Here is a 15,011-nt window from a genome sequence, read left to right as displayed (position 1 = left end):
GGGATTGTTCACCTGAGGGTGGGATTGTTCACCTGAGGGTGGGATTGTTCACCTGAGGGTGGGTTTGTTCACCTGAGGGTGGGGTTGTTCACCTGAGGGTGGGATTGTTCACCTGAGGGTGGATTGCTCACCTGACGGTGGGCTTGTTCACCTGAGGGTGGATTGCTCACCTGAGAGTGGGGTTGTTCACCTGAGGGTGGGATTGTTCACCTGAGGGTGGGGTTGTTCACCTGAGGGTGGGATTGTTCACCTGAGGGTGGGATTGTTCACCTGAGGGTGGGATTGTTCACCTGAGGGTGGGATTGTTCACCTGAGGGTGGGATTGTTCACCTGAGGGTGGGGTTGTTCACCTGAGGGTGGGATTGTTCACCTGAGGGTGGATTGCTCACCTGACGGTGGGTTTGTTCACCTGAGGGTGGATTGCTTACCTGAGGGTGGGGTTGTTCACCTGAGGGTGGAATTGTTCACCTGAGGGTGGGGTTGTTCACCTGAGGGTGGATTGCTTACCTGAGGGTGGGGTTGTTCACCTGAGGGTGGAATTGTTCACCTGAGGGTGGGGTTGTTCACCTGAGGGTGGGATTGTTCACCTGAGGGTGGGATTGTTCACCTGAGGGTAGGCTTGTTCACCTGAGGGTGGGGTTGTTCACCTGAGGGTGGGATTGTTCACCTGAGGGTGGGGTTGTTCACCTGAGGGTGGGATTGTTCACCTGAGGGTGGGATTGTTCACCTGAGGGTGGATTGCTCACCTGAGGATGGGGTTGTTCACCTGAGGGTGGGATTGTTCGCCTGAGGGTGGGGTTCACCTGAGGGTGGGATTGTTCACCTGAGGATGGAATTGTTCACCTGAGGGTGGGGTTGTTCACCTGAGGGTGGGATTGTTCACCTGAGGGTGGGATTGTTCACCTGAGGGTGGGATTATTCACCTGAGGGTGGGATTGTTCATCTGAGGGTGGAATGTTCACCTGAGGGTGGGGTTGTTTACCTAAGGGTGGGGTTGTTCACCTGAGGGTGGGATTGTTCACTTGAGGGTGAGGTTGTCCTCCTGAGGGTGAGGTTGTCCTCCTGAGGGTGAGGTTGTCCTCCTGAGGGTGGGGTTGTTCTCCTGTGGGTGAGGTTGTCCTCCTGAGGGTGTGGTTGTCCTCCTGAGGGTGAGGTTGTCCTCCTGAAGGTGAGGTTGTCCTCCTGAGGGTGAGGTTGTCCTCCTGAGGGTGAGGTTGTCCTCTTGAGGGTGAGGTTGTCCTCCTGAGGGTGAGGTTGTCCTCCTGAGGGTGAGGTTGTCCTCCTGAGGGTGAGGTTGTCCTCCTGAGGGTGAGGTTGTCCTCTTGAGGGTGAGGTTGTCCTCCTGAGGGTGAGGTTGTCCTCCTGAGGGTGAGGTTGTCCTCCTGAGGGTGAGGTTGTCCTCCTGAGGGTGAGTTGTCCTCCTGAGGGTGGGGTTGTCCTCCTGAGGGTGAGGTTGTCCTCCTGAGGGTGAGGTTGTCCTCCTGAGGGTGAGTTGTCCTCCTGAGGGTGAGGTTGTCCTCCTGAGGGTGAGGTTGTCCTCCTGAGGGTGAGGTTGTCCTCCTGAGGGTGAGGTTGTCCTCCTGAGGGTGAGGTTGTCCTCCTGAGGGTGGGGTTGTCCTCCTGAGGGTGAGGTTGTCCTCCTGAGGGTGAGGTTGTCCTCCTGAGGGTGGGGTTGTCCTCCTGAGGGTGAGGTTGTCCTCCTGAGGGTGAGGTTGTCCTCCTGAGGGTGAGGTTGTCCTCCTGAGGGTGAGGTTGTCCTCCTGAGGGTGAGGTTGCCCTCTTGAGGGTGAGGTTGTCCTCCTGAGGGTGATGTTGTCCTCCTGAGGGTGAGGTTGTCCTCCTGAGGGTGAGGTTGTCCTCCTGAGGGTGAGGTTGCCCTCTTGAGGGTGAGGTTGTCCTCCTGAGGGTGAGGTTGTCCTCCTGAGGGTGAGGTTGTCCTCCTGAGGGTGAGGTTGTCCTCCTGAGGGTGAGGTTGTCCTCCTGAGGGTGAGGTTGTCCTCCTGAGGGTGAGGTTGTCCTCCTGAGGGTGAGGTTGTCCTCCTGAGGGTGAGGTTGTCCTCCTGAGGGTGAGGTTGTCCTCCTGAGGGTGGCGTATTTGTATAAACACTCTTATGTGTGTATACATTTATAAGATCGTTAACATCACTAGTAACTAAGACTTGGATCTCTGAAGACTGTTAACATCACTAGTAACTAAGACTTGGATCTCTGAAGACTGTTAACATCACTAGTAACTAAGACTTGGATCTCTGAAGACTGTTAACATCACTAGTAACTAAGACTTGGATCTCTGAAGACTGTTAACATCACTAGTAACTAAGATTTGGATCTCTGAAGACTGTTAACATCACTAGCAACTAAGACCTGGATCTCTGAAGACTGTTAACATCACTAGTAACTAAGATTTGGATCCGTCATGACTGCTCTGCATGACATCTGTGTCATGAAGCTTCGATACTGAATCTGAATTCTTGTTACCAGTGTCTTTCGTCTCATATACTTGTAACATTTTGTACGGTGTCACAAACACTCAGGTATTTAACCCATCATTCCATGTGCTGAATAACACATACGGTTTTATTACGTCACATAAATATAGATAAAATATGTCTTCCTTCACATGCAGCTGGCTTCGATAACCTGGAAAGCTTCCTTGAAGGACATGACCAGTCTGACGATGTGGACGTGTTAGGAGACGAGGAGGAGGAAGGAGGAGACGAAGAAGACATGGGCGACGCCACAGAGAGGAGACTGGGCGAGGAAGGGAAGAGAAACAAAAAGAAAAAAGGGAATAAGATCAAAAAAGCCGAGGGAGGGCCTGGTCGGGCAGAAGATGTTGTCCTGGTCACAACTCCTGCAGATCATGTTGACACCATGATCAATGACTCGAGCGCCAGGAAGCCTGGTAAGTGACGGAAGGAGTGCAAGGAGAGAATATATTTTAACAAGAATTAGATATATCGGCAGTGTTCTGCTCCCCTATATGTTAGTTACACAGTGGAAACAAAAGATAGCTATGTTTCCCTGTTACGTTTCATTACACAGGCTGAGGCTGAGGCTGAGGCTGAGGCTGAGGCTGAGGCTGAGGCTGAGGCTGAGGCTGAGGCTGAGAGACTTCAGGAGGTCAACGAGGATATTGTTATGTATTCCTGTAAGATTTTAGCAGCTACGGGAAGAGAGAGAGAGGAGAGGGAGGAGAGGCTTAAAAGAAGGGAGGCTTGGAGAAGGGAGAAGGAAATTGAGAGGAAAGGGGAGAAGGATGAGAGGGGTTGAAGGCCATGAGAAGAGTAGTGACAAAACTTGGAGCTGAAAGAGTTAAGAAAGAGCTGAGAAGAGAGGAAGAAGAGAAGGGTAGAATAGTAGGTAGAAGGTTGATGGGAGTAGTAATAGCAAGGACGAGAGTGTAGATGAGAGGTAGGAGGTGTGGCTAAAAGAAGAATGTCAGGGAAAAGATTGAATGAAGGAGAAGAAAAACAACAGACTGGAAGCGAGGGAGAAGAGTGATTGTGGGGTTAAAAAGAGAGTGAAATAAAAGGAAGAATCAAAAGAGAGAGAGAATCAGACTAGCATGTGTGAGGGAGAATGTGAGGGAGAAGAGGGAGTGTGAAGGAGAGGAATGTGGAGGTGCGCTATAGCACTGATTATATCTTAACGATGGTTTGCAAGACACACATAGACGCAAATATAGATTTAAATGGAGTATAAAATCAATGAATGTGGCTAGAAAGTCTATACATGTCCCAACTTGTTATTGGGTTGACTTATCAGCCTGACTCACACATGCTAGTGTGTTGAGGTGTTCACTCACTCCTCACGTCTTTTGGACGTAGATAAACATGGCTGCTAAGGCTGTCACATTTTTTTTAATTTTATTAGAATGACTCGAAATTATTAGGAAGGAAATTTTAAATTTTAGAGAACACCGGGACTATAAGCTCTTGAATTAAATTCATTTATAGATACCATCTACACTCAAGTTCCCACGTACTTAACACACACACACACACACACACACACACACACACACACACACACACACACACACACACACACACACACACACACACACACACACACGCACACACACGCACACACACACACACACACACACACACACACACACACACACACACACACACACACACACACACACACACACACACACACACACACACACACACACACACACCCAGACACCTCAAAGGCGATGGGACCGGACAACATCTCCCCATGGGTCCTGAGAGAAGGAGCAGAGATGCTGTGTGTGCCTCTAACCACAATCTTCAACACATCCCTTGAAACTGGGCAACTACCTGAGAAATGGAAGACAGCTAATGTAGTCCCCATATTTAAGAAAGGAAACAGAAATGAGGCACTAAACTACAGACCTGTGTCTCTGACATGTATTGTGTGCAAAGTCATGGAGAAGATTATCAGGAGGAGAGTGGTCGAACACCTGGAAAGGAACAAGATTATAAATGAAAACCAGCATGGGTTCATGGAAGGCAAATCTTGTATCACAAACCTCCTGGAGTTTTATGACACACACACACCTTTGACACACCCCACACAGAAGCACAGGCACACACACACACACACACACACACACACACACACACACACACACACACACACACACACACACACACACACACATAAAGGGGGAGGGGCAAAGAAGATCGCAGACAGAGTATAGGCTAGGTGGACAAAGACTACAGACCTCACTCAGGGAGAAAGACCTTGGGGTGACCATAACACCGAGCACATCACCGGAGGCACACATCAACCAAATAACCGCTGCAGCATACGGGCGCCTGGCAAACCTGAGAATAGCGTTCCGATACCTTAATAAGGAATCGTTCAAGACACTGTACACTGTGTATGTTAGGCCCATACTGGAGTATGCAGCACCAGTCTAAAAGAAGACCGCAGACGGACTACAATCTAGGGGGCCAGAGATCTTGGGGTGAGTATAACACCAGGCACATCTCCTGAAGCGCACATCAATCAAATAACTGCTGCAGCATATGGGCGCCTAGCAAACCTCAGAACAGCATTCCGACATTTTAATAAGGAATCGTTCAGGACCCTGTACACCGTCTACGTTAGACCCATATTGGAGTATGCGGCACCAGTTTGGAACCCACACCTAGCCAAGCACGTAAGGAAACTAGAGAAAGTACAAAGGTTTGCAACTAGACTAGTTCCGGAGCTAAAGGGTATGTCCTGCGAGGAGAGGTTAAGGGAAATTAACCTGACGACACTGGAGGACAGGAGAGATAGGAGGGACATGATAACGACATACAAAATGCTGAGAGGAATTGACAAGGTGGACAAAGACAAGATGTTCCAGAGATGGGACACAGCAACAAGGGGTCACAGTTGGAAGTTGAAGACTCAGATGAATCACAGTGATGTCAGAAAGTATTTCTTTAGTCACAGAGTTGTCAGGAAGTGGAATAGTCTGGGAAGTGATGTAGTAGAGGCAGGATCCATACATAGTTTTAAGAAGAGGTATGATAATGCTCATGGAGCAGGAAGAGTGACCTAGTGGCGACCAGTGAAGACATGGGGCCAGGAACTATGAATCGACCTCTGCAACCACAAATAGGTGAGTACAAACAGGTGAGTACACAGCACACACACTGTGCTCAGGCAAGCAACCAGAAGACTTGAATCGGGACCTGGCTCATAAAACAGTGACCCTGGCAGCTCTTAACAGATGGTCAACAGACACACACACGGTGTTCCAGCACATTAACTATCCAAAGCACACAAGTCAGGTCCCAGAAAACATGTTCAAGCTAGCAGAAAACCGACTTTCTTGATTGGCCGCCAAATTCTCCAGGTCTCACTCAAACATGAAATTCACGAAGTGAATTGGGGAAAAAAAATAGTGCAGAGGGGCTTGATTGTATAATTGTGTGAAACAATAGAAACTCGCCCCTCCTTAGGCTGATTGACCTCCCTGACCCTTCACACAGGTCAAGGCTTTGGGCAAGACTTACTGATGAACATTTACGTACACTTCTAAGACTATTAAAGAATACTGAACATAATTCAAGACTGTCAAACAACATTGAACACAATTCTAATGTTCTCTCTACTAAACTGCAACCTCGAATATTTTAAGTTTAAATAATTGAAAATATTATGTCAGTGAATTTCTATTTTAATAAACATTAATAAGTTGCAGTCTTCCATTGCAGGTTATTATATTCTCGACTATAACTTATTTTCACATGTGATCTAGCTTTTAAATATTAAATCTCACTATTGTTTCATGACAATACAACATGAGTGAATACGGGGATTGTTATGCCCTTGTAATTAGCTAGTAATAACAAACAATAATGGAGGGGGTACAGTGTTAGTTATTACGTTAAGTCTGTCTCGCGACCCTCATCACACACTTGACTATCAAATGTGGTCTACTTATGCAGAAAGGTTGGTCAGTGACATGTGTTGTTTACTCCAGGTCGTGTGGGAGGAAAAAAGAGATCCGGAAAGCGACCCGTCAAGGGTAAACTGAAGGTTACCAGCCGAGGTCGCTCCTTCCTCCGTCTGCCTCAACACCCGGGGCTCTTTGTCGCTAGGTGAGTCTCTAGGGGTGGGGGGCGCCAGGTGAGTCTAGGGGGATTCCAGGTGAGTTTGGGGGATGCCAGGTGGATCTAGGACAGGGTTAACAGCAGCAGTACCTACCCACATCTTATATAACTCGTGACTGCCACAAAATGTAATAAACCAATCCGAGAATCTCCGAAGTCAACGGTATTTATATAAAAAAAAGTATATGGCGAATATCAGTAACTCAATTTTTCCAAATTTTCCATTTTTTGTAAATTCTGTTTATTTTTGATGCAAAACAACACCTTATTGACTATTTTACTTTTTATCACTTCCGTTCAATTGATTTTACTATTACTAGAGTAAGTTAAAAAGGAGATCTGGCAGAATAATAGTGATGGTGAATTAGAGAAGATTGTTTGGTGAGAAGGTGATTATCATAATTGAGTCATTAGCATACTTGAGTCATTATCATACTTGAGTCATTAGCATACTTGGGTCATTAGCATACTTGAGTCATTAGCATACTTGAGTCATTAGCATACTTGGGTCATTAGCATACTTGGGTCATTAGCATACTTGGGTCATTAGCATACTTGAGTCATTAGCATACTTGAGTCATTAGCATACTTGAGTCATTAGCATACTTGGGTCATTAGCATACTTGAGTCATTAGCATACTTGAGTCATTAGCATACTTTGGTCATTAGCATACTTGGGTCATTAGCATACTTGAGTCATTAGTATACTTGGGTCATTAGCATACTTGGGTCATTAGCATACTTGGGTCATTAGCATACTTGAGTCATTAGCATACTTGAGTCATTAGCATACTTGGGTCATTAGCATACTTGAGTCATTAGCATACTTGGGTCATTAGCATACTTGAGTCATTAGTATACTTGGGTCATTAGCATACTTGGGTCATTAGCATACTTGGGTCATTAGCATACTTGAGTCATTAGCATACTTGGGTCATTAGCATACTTGAGTCATTAGTATACTTGGGTCATTAGCATACTTGGGTCATTAGCATACTTGGGTCATTAGCATACTTGAGTCATTAGCATACTTGAGTCATTAGCATACTTGGGTCATTAGCATACTTGAGTCATTAGCATACTTGGGTCATTAGCATACTTGAGTCATTAGCATACTTGGGTCATTAGCATACCTGGGTCAAGCTTCGAACCAAAATCCCAATACCAGAATTTTCACTGACAGAATCTGAGGTTCCACCAGATCCAGATGTTTCTTCAACATATCAGCATGTTTCCCTCACATTAATATCAATTTCGCCCATCTCTATGCCTCTTTTATTCACCCTTTACTAACACGTACTTCTTCTTCTCTCTCTCCTTCTGCTGCCTCAGGGACGCCTGGAGGCTCCACACAGGTCGTCAGTACTACATTCCCGTCACCAAGAAGACTCTTATCAACCTGGGCTTCGTCAGGCAGGTCAGTTGGGAGTCACGGCTGAAAGATCAATGGCGGGGACGGTCGAAGGGTAAAAGTCAAAAAAATTACAGTAAAGTTCACTCAAGGTCAAAACAGGTGTGTGTCTAGAAAATTCACAAGACGTTAATATGTAGCATTGAAGAAGATTATTAAGATTTAGTCAAGAATGTAGAATTTAGTCAGGAAGATATGAATCATTCAAGAAGACTGTCGAGAAGATTCAGTCATAAAGATATAACTGAATCAGCAAGATACGATTCAGTCAAGAAAAGTATTAAGATTCAAGCTTCCTAAGGTTAATCTCTAATAATATTATTATTCTTAGAAGTAACAGAGGTTCGAGTAGTTAAAGAAGTAGTAGTAGTCGTAGTAGTTCTGTTAGTAGTAGTAGTAGTAGTAGTATTAGAGTGTAAACCCGAGTAACCACTAACACGATACACTAACAGGTGACCTACGGCAGTCTGGCAGAGGAGAAGACTCGCACCGTCCTTATCAACGGTGCCTGGAAGAAAGCAGCAGGTGAGCCTGGCAGGGTATAGCAGGGGTTGACAGGATGTAGTAGGGGCTGGTAGGGTATAGCAGGAACTGGCAAGGTATAGCAGGGGCTGGCAGGTTATACTAGGGCCTGGCATGGTATAGCAGGGGCTGACAGGATATAACATGGACTGGTAGGGTATACCAAGGGATGGCAGGGTGTAGTAGGGGTTGGAAATATATAGCAGAAGCTGGCAGGGTATAGCAGGGACTGGAAGGGTATAGTAGGGGCTGGCAAGGTAGAGAAGAGCCTGGCAGGGTATAGTAAGGGTTGGCAAGGCATAGCAGGGGATGGCAGAACATAGCAGAAGCTGGCAGCGGATAGCAAGGGATGCCAGGGTATAGCACAGGATGGCAGGGTATAGCAGGGGCCGGCAAGGTATAGCAAGATATAGCAGAAGATAGCAGAGTATAGCACTGGTTCAAGTATACAGTGTACAGTGGAGTACACAGTGGAGCACACTGTGGAGTACACTGTGGAGCACACTGTGGAGTACACAGTGGAGTACACAGTGGAGCACACTGTGGAGTACACAGTGGAGTACACAGTGGAGCACACATTGGAGCACACATTGGAGCACACAGTGGAGCCCACAGTGGAATATACTGTGGAGCACACAGTGGAGTACACAGTAGAGTACACAGTGGAGCACACAGTGAAGTACACAGTAGAGTACACAGTGGAGTACACAGTGGAGTACACAGTGGAGTACACAGTGGGGTACACAGTAGAGTACACAGTAAGAGAACTGGAAAGTGAGTGTGTGTCGACCACAAAGTGGAAATGACTCACCATTCAGGAGGAGGTTCACGAGGACAATGTTTCGCCCTGCACAGTTTTAATCAAGCTGTGCTCAGGGCGAAACATAGACCTCGCTAAAAAAAAACTCGTTCTGCTACGTGTGCTTTTTATTTTTTAACTTCGGCAGAACGCAAGTTAGACACACACACACACACACACACACACACACACACACACACACACACACACACACACACACACACACACACACACACACACACACACACACACACACACGATAAGTCAGTTACTTCAGACGTTAATAACTCTCAGACTTGTTTTGGCATGATCATACGAACAAAGAACACTCGTCTCCTCAGGGTACTTCGTTGATCTGTTCGAGAAGGTGGACCATGACCCCGTTACCTCCGTCATCACCACCAGCAGGAGCGTCTTCGAGCAGCTCCTGACGCAACTGCTTCCGGAGCAATAGTTGACCATCACCTGCTGACTCTAAACTCACCCTTCTTCATCCTCTCTCTCTCTTACTACCAACCTCCCTCGCCCACTGACTCCCACCTCCTTCACCCACTGACAGAAAGCCACCTAACACACTACAGGTTAAACCACCTCCAGTACCTTCACTAACACGTAGGGTTGTGAGGTGAACATCAGTGCTATTTTCAGAACCCTTCTGATTTACTATCAATGTTTACATCATTCGCACAGCGGATGTCTGTAGTTAACATTATTCACGAGTCAGTTTGTTACGTTTAAGTTAAACATAGTGTTATTATCATCATCATTCAGAATGTTAAGCTAAACACTGGAGGATACTTGATATCTTCCCCACTATTATCTTCCTAAAACAGTGCAAATAATAATTTATTTTGGGATTATTCAGCGATGAAAGATGCAAAATAACCTCAGGGGGAGTCGAATTATAGTTCTAGGCATTCGTGTGGCATTTAGCACATCGTCAGTAGCTTGCAATGTTGCAGGAATAGTGTAAGAAATCCAGGCCGATTACCCCGAACGAATCTGTCTGGATTTCTTACTCTATTTCTGCACCATTGTAAGCTCCTGATATCTTGATTGCAACACGAAACATATATATAGTTATCATTTAACTCCCCTGTGGTTATTTTGAGATATACTGAAGCCATGTAATCCCATTTATTTCCACTTGATGTAGTACCAGTCTTGGTATGCTCTTTAAGGCTTGTTTTAGTGTCAACATTAACTGTCTTATATAAAATTGTATATAACATGTCACTAAACTGAGCCCTACTCAATAAAATCTATTAAACATGAGTGTATATTTCTCTAACCATTGTGGTATATATACCCAGAGAAGTTACATCACTTTTTTCTGTGTAAATACGAAATATATTTAGGAATTTAAATATTTAGAATCAGGGGTATATACACTGAGAGATTTATATTTCTTGGTGTATATATCAGATGGTTTTAGAATTTAACAACTGGATTTGATTCTGTGCATTACAAGGTATATATTACAAGGTGTGCATCACATAGTGTGTGTCACATGGTGGGTATCACATGGTGTGTATCACATGGGTATCAAATGGTGTGTATCACATGATGGGTATCACATGGTGTGTATCACATGGTGACTATTACATGGTGTGTATCACATGGTGTATAACGCATGGTGTGTGTGGCATGCAAAGAGTACGTAACCTTTATTCGGCGCATGTACACACCCTCATTGACAGGCTATCTCCCCCAGCCAGCGAACCAGGGACTAAGGGTTGACGATGGGGCCCCGTCGTTCAATCAGTACCCAGGTTCCAGCCAATGAGAATATGGTTCTGGCAGTTGCAGAGGTGATGTGGGTACCACTCACCTGTCTGCCCTTGTCATTCCCATTCTAGAGCTGGTTGAAGCACGGTCTGCTCTCTAGTGGCTTCTATTCTGCCTTGCTTACCGTGGAGTGCACTAATACCTATTGTTGTACATAGTGTATATAGTGTACATACTTCTGTTATTACTTGGTGAAGGATAATATAAGTCAAAAGTTTTTCTGTTGTTTATTTTGCTCCCTTTATACCCAGGATAACAGGCCTTTGGGACTCCTGGATTGTAATAGTGTGTATCACATGGTGTGTATCACATGGTATGTATCACATGATGTGTGTCACATGGTGGGTATCACATGGTGGGTATCACATGGTGTGCATCACATGGTGGGTATCACATGGTGTGTATCACATGATGTATAACGCATGGTATTACATGGTGTATAACGCATGGTGTGTATCACATGGTGGATATCACATGGTGAGTATCACATGGTGTATAACGCATGGTGCGTATCACATGGTGGGTATCACAGGGTGGGCATCACATGGTGTGTATCACATGGTGTGTATCACATGGTGGGCATCACATGATGTGTATCACATGGTGTGTATCACATGGTGTGTATCACATGGTGTGTATCACATAGTGTGTATCATATGGTGGGTATCACATGGCGGGCATCACATGATGTGTATCACATGGTGTGTATCACATGGTGTGTATCACATGGTGTGTATCACATGGTGTGTATCACATGATGGGTGTCACATAGTGGGTATCACATGGTGGGTATCACATGGTAGGCATCACATGGTGGGTATCACATGGTGTGTATCACATGGTGGGCATCACATGTGTATCACATGGTGTGTATCACATGGTGTGTATCACATGGTGTGCATCACATGATGGGTATCACATAGTGGGTATCACATGGTGGATATCACATGGTAGGCATCACATGGTGGGTATTACATGGTGTGTATCACATGGTGTGTATCACATGATGGGTATCACATAGTGGGTATCACATGGTGGGTATCACATGGTGTGTATCACATGGTGGGCATCACATGGTGGGCATCACATGGTGGGCATCACATGGTGGGTATCACATGATGTGTATCACATGGTGTGTATCACATGGTGGGTATCACATAGTGTGTATCACATGGTGGGCATCACATGGTGGGCATCACATGGTGTGTATCACATTGTGGGTATCACATGTTGGGCATCACATGGTGGGTATCACATGGTGGGTATCACATGGTGGGTATCACATGGTGGGCATATGCATTACGAGCTTACTGTCATCCCCATCTCAGTAATTAGTATGCTTGATGTTTGTTCAATTTCGGCCTTGTGGGCCTCGTGTGCTCAACGGCCTTTATACCCAACACACTTTTTTTTTCATTCCAACCAAACAAAACTGTAAGAAACCACTTACTTTTGTGAAACATTTTAATATGTTTAGAGCACAACATTAGTGAAATTCGTGTTTTCCACCAGTCATTGCAAGTAGCAAGCAGCGAAATTAATAATTATTATGAAATCATTCACAGAAGATGCAATAATAACAGGACATAACGAAATGATACTGTAGAGGACGAATCTGAACCAACGTGATGTAAATACTGCCTACTACGTTAAACTTGCCGATTAATACCAACATGTATTAGACAGGCACACATTCGCTTATCCAGACATTTAATGAAGATACGTTTCGCCCATCAGTGTCTTCTTCAGTCTCTACATAGAACGAGGTTAGGTTAGGTTTGTCAGGAAACATACAAGTGTTTCCTGACGAGAGTTATATGATGACTCGTCTGACCGAGGCCTTCCACTGGCTTACCGATTCACCCCTTTAAATAAATTGAGGTTATAATTAAAGCTAGTTACTTTTAAGTTAGTCCATATCAGAAAATCAAAAGTGGCAGACCTTATAACAAGGGTTTAACCCAAGCAATCTCAACTTGTTTAATACGCTTACTTACGTTCACACAAGTAGTGAAGCAAAGAACAAAAAGGCACAATAAGGACCCCCAGTGGAAATAAGTAAGGACCCAAGTGGAAATAAGGATCCCAATGCAAATAAGTACCCCAATGAAAATGGGCAGGGACACCAATGGAAATAAGCAGGGACACCAATGGAAATAAGCAGGGACCCCAATGGAAATAAGCAGGGACACCAATGGAAATAAGTAGGGACCCCAATGGAAATAAGCAGGGACCCCAATGGAAATAAGCAAGGACCCCAATGAAAATAAGTAGGGACCCCAATGGAAATAAGTAGGGACCCCAATGGAAATAAGCAAGGACCCCAATGAAAATAAGTAGGGACCCCAATGGAAATAAGTAGGGACACCAATGGAAATAAGCAGGGACCCCAATGAAAATAAGTAGGGACCCCAATGGAAATAAGTAGGGACCCCAATGGAATAAGTAGGGACCCCAATGGAAATAAGCAGGGACCCCAATGAAAATAAGTAGGTACCCCAATGGAAATAAGTAGGGACCACAGTGGAAATAAGCAGGGACCCCAATGGAAATAAGTAGGGACCCCAATGGAAATAAGTAGGGACCCCAATGGAAATAAGTAGGGACCCCAATGGAAATAAGTAGGGACCCCAATGGAAATAAGTAGGGACCCCAATGGAAATAAGTAGGGACCCCAATGGAAATAAGTCACTTTGTCTGACTTTTTTGGGTTATCCCAGGTTCTCTACACATATGCTGCTATGTATGATAATTCTATGTAACTGTATTTGTGTATACCTGAATAAACTTACGTAATACCATGCTTGGAACAATACACAAATGACCCGCGCATAAGAGAAAGGAGCTTACGACAACGTTCCGGTCCGACTCTGACCTACCTAAACATTTCCAAACCTCCCCTTCCTTCCCTTCCACACACACACAGACACACACACACACACACACACACACACACACACACACACACACACACACACACACACACACACACACACACACAGGATATCAGATCCTGAGGAAAGATAGAAGGAGTAGAGGGGAAGGAGGGGTTGCACTGCTCATAAAACACCGATGGGGATTTGAGGAAATGGAAGGCATGGACATGATTGGAGAAAGAGACTACATTGTAGGTACAATTCAGTCCGGAGAACATAAAGTAGTCATTGGAGTGATGTATAACCCACCACAGAACTGCAGGAGGCCAAGAGAGGAGTACGAAGAAAACAACAGGGTGATGGTGGACACACTGGCTGAGGTGGCAAGAAGAGCTCACTCGAGCAGAGCAAAGTTACTGGTAATGGGCGATTTCAACCACAGGGAGATCGACTGGGAAAACCTGGAGCCACATGGGGGTCCCGAAACATGGAGAGCCAAGATGATGGATGTGGTACTTGAAAACCTCATGCATCAACATGTCAGGGACACAACCAGAGAGAGAGGGGAGGATGAGCCAGCAAGACTGGATCTTGTGTTCACCCTGAGCAGTTCAGACATTGAGGACATCACTTACGAGAGGCCCCTTGGAGCTAGCGATCATGTGGTTCTGAGTTTTGACTATATAGTAGAGTTACGAGTGGAGAAGGTAACAGGAACTGAAGGGGACAGGCCAAACTATAAAAGGGGGGACTACACAGGTATGAGAAACTTCCTGCAGGAGGTTCAGTGGGACAGAGAAATGGTAGGAAAATCAGTAAACGAGATGATGGAATATGTGGCAACAAAGTGCAAGGAGGCAGAGGAAAGTTTTGTTCCCAAGGGAAACAGAAATAATAGGAAGACCAAAACGAGTCCTTGGTTTACCCGAAGGTGTAGGGAGGCAAAAACTAAGTGCAACAGAGAATGGAAAAGGTACAGGAGGCATAGGACCCAGGAAAACAAGGAG

The 15,011-nt window shown here is 45.4% G+C and overlaps 1 protein-coding gene across 1 annotated transcript in view; it reads left to right on the top strand.

Moving 5' to 3' along the window:
• Window positions 1-10,615, top strand: part of LOC128703340 (uncharacterized) — a 352,588-nt gene extending 341,973 nt beyond the window's left edge. Inside the window, exons 35-39 of the mRNA XM_070085304.1 lie at window positions 2,627-2,905; window positions 6,479-6,596; window positions 7,941-8,025; window positions 8,472-8,544; window positions 9,682-10,615. Of these exons, the coding sequence (XP_069941405.1) occupies window positions 2,627-2,905; window positions 6,479-6,596; window positions 7,941-8,025; window positions 8,472-8,544; window positions 9,682-9,794 (668 nt within the window). The 3' untranslated portion in view covers window positions 9,795-10,615. The remainder of the gene's footprint in view (window positions 1-2,626; window positions 2,906-6,478; window positions 6,597-7,940; window positions 8,026-8,471; window positions 8,545-9,681) is intronic.
• Window positions 10,616-15,011: the final 4,396 nt, after the last annotated feature.

This window comes from Cherax quadricarinatus, chromosome 15 (genome assembly GCF_038502225.1).
Source record: "Cherax quadricarinatus isolate ZL_2023a chromosome 15, ASM3850222v1, whole genome shotgun sequence".
NCBI lineage: Eukaryota > Metazoa > Arthropoda > Malacostraca > Decapoda > Parastacidae > Cherax > Cherax quadricarinatus.
The sequence above is the reverse complement of the archived record's forward strand: the minus strand, read 5'-3'. Positions and strand labels throughout refer to the sequence as shown.